Source organism: Vigna angularis, chromosome 2 (assembly GCF_016808095.1).
Source record: "Vigna angularis cultivar LongXiaoDou No.4 chromosome 2, ASM1680809v1, whole genome shotgun sequence".
NCBI classification, from domain to species: domain Eukaryota; kingdom Viridiplantae; phylum Streptophyta; class Magnoliopsida; order Fabales; family Fabaceae; genus Vigna; species Vigna angularis.
In genome coordinates, this window is record NC_068971.1 from 28,740,718 (window position 1) to 28,747,367 (window position 6,650).

General features: G+C 31.6%; 1 protein-coding gene across 1 annotated transcript; it reads left to right on the plus strand.

Annotated features, from left to right (window-relative positions):
• The first annotated feature begins 4,246 nt into the window (after positions 1-4,246).
• On the plus strand, positions 4,247-6,443 carry LOC108328393 (plasmodesmata-located protein 8). The gene is made up of 3 exons (XM_017562258.2): positions 4,247-5,138; positions 5,795-5,902; positions 6,237-6,443. The coding sequence occupies exons 1-3, from the start codon at positions 4,391-4,393 to the stop codon at positions 6,242-6,244; spliced, it is 864 nt and encodes a 287-aa protein (XP_017417747.1). The 5' UTR covers positions 4,247-4,390; the 3' UTR covers positions 6,245-6,443.
• Positions 6,444-6,650: the final 207 nt, after the last annotated feature.

Here is a 6,650-nt window from a genome sequence, read left to right on the forward strand (position 1 = left end):
AGTGTGGAGTGCGTATAGTGAAAGCGCGAGTGCAAGTATTAATAGGCGCGACCCAACGCAAAATGGAATAAAGGCCGTCGGGTGTGTAAAATGTAGATATGGGGTGTATAAAGAAAATGAATTGGGTCAAAATACAAGACATATGGGTTGAAGCAGAAAATAGGATATAGAACATGAAAACGATGGTTATTGTGGATGAAGAACAATTTTGTGTAAAAACAGTGCCCCTCAAATTGGGCGACAAAGGCAACTAACATCAACTCACATTTATTTTTATAGACTTTCTAAATTAAGCCTTGCAATCACTAAGTAGTGCAATAGACTGTAGTCTGATCAATATAAATGTAAATGTATTATATTGCATGGGCCCACATTGAAAAATAAGCACATATCTTTTAATTATTCTTTCAAGACTACATTATGCAAAGATCTCATTTTTATATATTATTCTTTCACTATTTGGTCTTCGTCCTCACTACTCGACATTTATCTTCCACTATTCAGTACTCATTTTAATACTCCAGATATAGTTACAAGAAGGGGATTCATGCAAAAATTTCTCTAATGTTAAAGTCGATATTTGGTTAGATATTTCTTGGTCAAATTTCAATGAAAAAGTAAATAATAAATTACCATTAATACTTTATTTATAGTGTTTTACCTCATTAACCATGGGTTCTATTACCTTGAAGTGCATATGATCTTTTTCTTTTTAAGTTTTTGCAATGGACTTTAAGAAAAAATAATATAAAAGCTCGAAGGGATATTAATGGATTAATATTAGAGTGCACTTATTTGGTCAAGTAACTAAAAACAAGAAATGCTCAATCTTATCAAATAATGTATATCTAACAAAGCTGCAAAACAAAATAATCAAGTTAAATATTAAAGTATACACAAAACATGAACAAGTCACTCAAGAAAAATATGAATGACGTATGGTGGTCCATCCATCACAATTAGGCTGAAAACTTACAAGGTTGAAAACTCTTTTACAAAAGATTCAACCAAATAATTCTCAAATTAACTCAATTTATAATTATGAATCAATTAAACTAGCTTCTAATCAATTCAACAATCCATTCAATATAAAACATGACTACTATTTCAAGATTATGATAGTTCTAGTTACTAAATCAAATCCTAAATTCCAATGTTGATATGTTTTATTGAAAACAATAAAATATTTTTGGGTGAATTTCTTATGAGACATATTGTGTAAAATTTTCACCATGTAGAAAGGTAATACTTTCACAATTTTCTTAAAAGGAAATAACATTATTTTTATGGAAATAAAATAAAAATTGAAAAACAAAAAACAAAAAAAGAAAGAAAACTCCTACTTACTATTTGTCTCTCACACACATATTTCAAAAATTATTTTTATAGACTTATTTTGGGCACGAAACATAAAAATTTTCAAACTTTTGGCTTAATTTGGCCATATGTAAAAAATTATTTTCTTTAACTTTATGAAGTACAAGTCATTATGTACAATTTTATTAATTTTTAAATTTTTATTTTTAAAATTTTAATAAAAAAATTTCTATTTATGTTAAAAACAGAAAATAAACATGCATGCATCTTTAAATTTTTATCAATAATTATATCAAATAAAATTAAATCTAACTTTTTTTAACTGTTGTAGCAACCTTTCTTTTTGTTTCGCAGCTAAGTCAACAAATATCACCACTAAAAATCTATTTTCATTGTTCACATCAACAAACTTGATTTGTGAAGTATGTGGCTTCAACTCAATTTTAACATCACACGTCCATTAAGATGTTTAATAGGATCATCAATAATCCTCATAATCTCATCTTATGAGCAAAAATCTACACTTGAAGCAGTTGACTATGTTTCTTCGTCATTAACAAATTCAACAACACCATTAATAAAATTTGTATGTCCATTGGTGGTCATATGAGCGTGATGTGATTCTATAATTGGTTGTTGATTTGATCTTTTAACAAAATTAACCTCCATTTTGTTCAACCTATAATTCAATTCCTTAACTATTTTCTTCAATTCAATATTTTGCTAAACTCATGTCTTCAAAAGAATTTCTAACTCGGGATCATTTAGTTGACGTATATTCAACTTGCTCATATTAGGTGCAATAGTAGATGCAAAAACTGTGTTTTCTCTTTGGCTCAAGCTATGAGGTTATGAGCTAGAGTTACCTGAAGTTTCTTAATAATGAAGTACTCTCTGGTGACTCAATCTTCATGGCTTGAGAAAACCTTCTTGAGTGAGTTTTCTTTATGGTTCAAGCTTTTAGGTGATGCTAACTGTGACATGATAGATTCATCAAAAAGTGTTGAATTTCTTCTATTTTTCTCTCAATTCACGTATTAACTCCTTGGATTCATATATTCATGCAAAACAAGTGAAATTGGAGTAAATATCATAGACTTTATACACAATCAAAATAGATAAGTGTTAATTTAACAATGAAAATTACTAATCGCAAGCCCTTATCAAGTATCATATGTAAACTAAAACATGCTCAGTGAAATATTTTTTAGCCCACCCTAATCTCATCCAACAATCCTTTACTCTCAACTTGGCTAACTACGCCAACTAACCCTTGTGCAACTACAAGAAACAAAAAATGTGCTAATGGGTCGCCTTGCCTTAGTCCCTTAGTTGGTGTAAATTGTCTTGTTGGACTGCCTTTCACTAAAACAGAGATAGTTGACGACTCTAAACATGTCTTAATCCATCTAACCTTTTGGAACAGAAATCCAATCTTTTTAACATATAAAAGAGAAATTCCGAGTTAACTGAATCATATACTTTCTCGAAATCTGCCTTTATAATAATACAATTTTCTTTTTTTCCTCTTCACCTCATCAATCATTTTGTTTACCACCACTACTATCAAGTATTCCTCTATCTTCAATAAGTGCAGACTATTTATAAAGCACTTTCTACATTTATTTTGACAAAAATTTGGAAATTATTTTGTACATACATCCTTTCAACCACCTCCCACACCTATGAAAACAATTTGCAGGCCTCAATATATCCATTTTGATAACATCCCAAAATTGTTTTAAAAAGTTGGTCTTGCACTCTTGCTGCTTTCACAGTCCCATACAATTGCCCTAATTTCCTCCTCGTTAAATCTACTTGTTAATAAGTCATGGTCCTCCCTATTAATTTGTGAATAGACAACATTATCCAATCTAACTTTAAGTCCGCCACATTCTGTAAATTTGTTCTTATACAAGTTCTGGACCACTTCCTTTACTTTATTTGGTTACTCACACCAATGATTGCTAACTTTCACCCCTTGATCATATTCTTCATTATCCTTGAATGAATTAACATATAAAAAAATTGTTTTTAGATGGTCCGCCTTCAACCATTTTGACCTGAATTTATGTTTTTCTTTCATTTCTATTGTGAAATTACCATTTCAATTCTTCACATAATTGTTTTCTCTCGGTAGATCATTCAATCCAAACTTTTCATCCCTTTTGAAAGAACAGTAATATGCTTCATTTTAAGACATGCATACCAATTCCTATTCTTCCTTACTCTGATTGCCATGAATAGTTTCTTTAGCAGTGCAGCGACTCCCATGCGAAAAGGAAGAGGCAAAATCCTTTAAAAAAAATCTAATAATATTAGAAAAAACCATTCCATTCTTAGAAAATCTTTATAAAACATTTTTATATAGAAATTTTATTAGAAACATAGTTGAATAGACCTATTGTTCTCTGGTTTGAAACATAATATCTAAAAGTTCTCGTTACAATTCATTATTTTTCCCTTTAAGTATGGCGAGATATATAAAGAGGATCAAAGATGCATGTTGTTAGATACTTTTGTGAATAGTAAAAGTGAACTTAGCAAATTTTTACTCTGCAGTTTGGTCTCCATGGGGAAACGAAATTACTGTTCAATTGCTTTTAGAGCTGTATCTACCATTCAACCTTAGGTTTCTAAAAACATATATATATTTTAAAGCAATATGGATATGAATTTTAACATAACATTTTACAGTTCGACAACAAACTCGTTAGTTGGAAGCTTTTGAATTAACCTCTGCATTGAGAGCAGATTGTTTTTTGATGTTCGGCCCCATAATATTGGAGACAAGTCCTCAAATGTTGCAGTTTTTTGTTATGATTGAGTCATGTAAAGGCATGAAACAAATTAGAATCTCGTAGTTTTGTGTGTACTTGGAAATAAGGATTTTTAATCTTTATGACCATTGACTCGGGACAAAGTTGATGCTCAACGCCTGACCAAACAAGAGTCTTTTACTAAAGAAAAAGGCTTCATTCAACAGGCCCAAAAAATGAACCACTGGCTCACTCTTTAATTGCCATAACCAAGGCACAAAAACAAAAACAAAGGTTCATATTTTTAGAAAACCATGTCGAGAACTCTTGAAGCAGAGTCTGGTTACAGAATCATCTTGGTTTGGAGACTCTCTTATCTGCTAATTTTGTTTTCTTCAGTTCATGGCTACCCTTCACGAGCTCATATGTTCATATATGCAGTCTGTTCTGAGGAAAAATACCAACCGAACGCACCCTTTGAAGGCAACCTTAACAGCTTTATGTCTTCAGTGGTAAGTTCATCCTCTGAAGTAACTTACAATAGCTTTGCTATTGGAAATGGAAGCTCAACGCCACAAGAGGGAAACGTATACGGGTTATACCAGTGCAGAGGTGATCTGCACCCAATTGAGTGCTCAAAGTGTGTAGAAAGATCCGTTAACGAAATAGGTTTGGTTTGTCCATATGCCCTTGGAGCTTCTTTGCAACTTGAAGGGTGCCTTATAAGATATGAACATTCTGGTGATTTTCTGGGGAAGTTGGACACGAGTCTGAGGTTTAAGAAATGCAGCAAAGGTGTGACGAGTGATGTTGAGTTCTTCAGGCGTAGAGATGATGTTCTTGCTGATTTGCAAACTGCTAATGGATTTAGAGTGAGTAGCTCAGGCCTAGTTGAAGGGTTTGCTCAATGCTTGGGGGATTTAAGTCTATCAGATTGCTCCTCTTGTCTAGCAGATGCTGTTGGAAAACTCAAAACCTTATGTGGATCTGCTGCAGCAGCTCATGTGTTCTTGGGACAATGTTATGCTCGTTACTCGGCATCTGGCTATTATCATGAATCAGGTCTATTTCACTCTCATACTTCTTTTTCACTTTCACTACTCAAATTACACCCATTTTGCTGCTAATTAATTTATTGCTAATCTTACAAACACCATATGTAAAAATTTGAATTTTTTTTTGAATTGATTTGAATTACTTACAGCCTTTGTAGAAAAGTGATCAGAAAATGGAGAGGAAGCTGAGGTTGTGAAATGCTATTTTATGGGTGAATGCATTCGGAACATATGCTTTAATACTTTATTTTGGAATATTCGCTCTTTTTCCAATTCCTCTTTATCCATTTGTTCGAATACCTTTTACTTAGTATCGCATTCCATGTTCTTCACCAATCAATTTACTAGTGAAGCTCAGCACCCTACTGATTTTATTCAAGTACTGTCATGATTTGGCATATATTCCCTCACTCAAGATTAACTTCCATTATGTGCTTAAACAAAAGCATTGCATTGCATGATTTTCATTATAAAATTGAAAACCGTAATTTTTTTTATCGATCATTTGAATTTTTATCATTTACATAAGTACGTTAGGCAAGGTTCGTTGTTCAGTCGAGTTGGGAAAATTAGTAGAACAAAAGAACAAAACTAAGGAGTGTTTCTTGTTAGATCTGTGCAGAATGTTATGGTAATAGTTTCAATTTGGTGTTTTGTTCGCAGATTCCTCCGACAATGATCAAGTGGGAAAATCAGTTGCCATTATTGTGGGAGTGTTTGGAGGTCTTGCAGTTCTGGTTGTACTGCTCTCAATATGCAAAAAAGCAGCTGGTAAGCATTTTTCTGATATTAAATTTCTAAAAAAATAAATGGTATAAGTTTTTAAAATATTTTTAAAAGTTATGTTTTCGTCCTATGAAGTCACGTAGAATATTCTTTCTAATAAATTATATTTAAAATTTCGTTTAGAAAAACTCCACTATCAATTATTTGAAAAAATATTTTACATAACTTTGCTGAAAAAAAAACATAGTTTAATTTAGAAATGAAATGTAATTTTTAAAAATAATTTGAGGAAGGAAAATATATTTAATTATTATATGAAATGAATGTCATTGATTAAGAGATGGTGGTGCTCATATTTTATATTTTTCATTACATGCAGGTAAGTAAGAGCTAGGCGGTAATGGAAGGTGTAATCATTAGGAAAGATCCGGAAATGTTTGTTTAAATTTATTGAAAAGCATGGTTCCACATTTTGCATAATTTAATACATTATGTTATTCCACCAGAGAAAGTGGGTGTTATCTTTTAGTTTATAAAGTAGAACTCTGTTATCCATCAAACTTAGAAAGGGCTGCAGATTGTCTTATTGCCTTAGTGATGTCCAACAAAATCCATCATTCTTTTTCATTTTTTAAAACCGATTTGTAGATTATGCTCAGCACTTCTTTCTAAATTACTTTGCCTTTTTATTGTGTTGACTTCTTGCTGAGTGCCTGTAAGAAGGACAATTATAGATTATTCTGAGAGATATATATTATGTGCAACAATCTTCGCAGGATTTTTTTTTAATGAC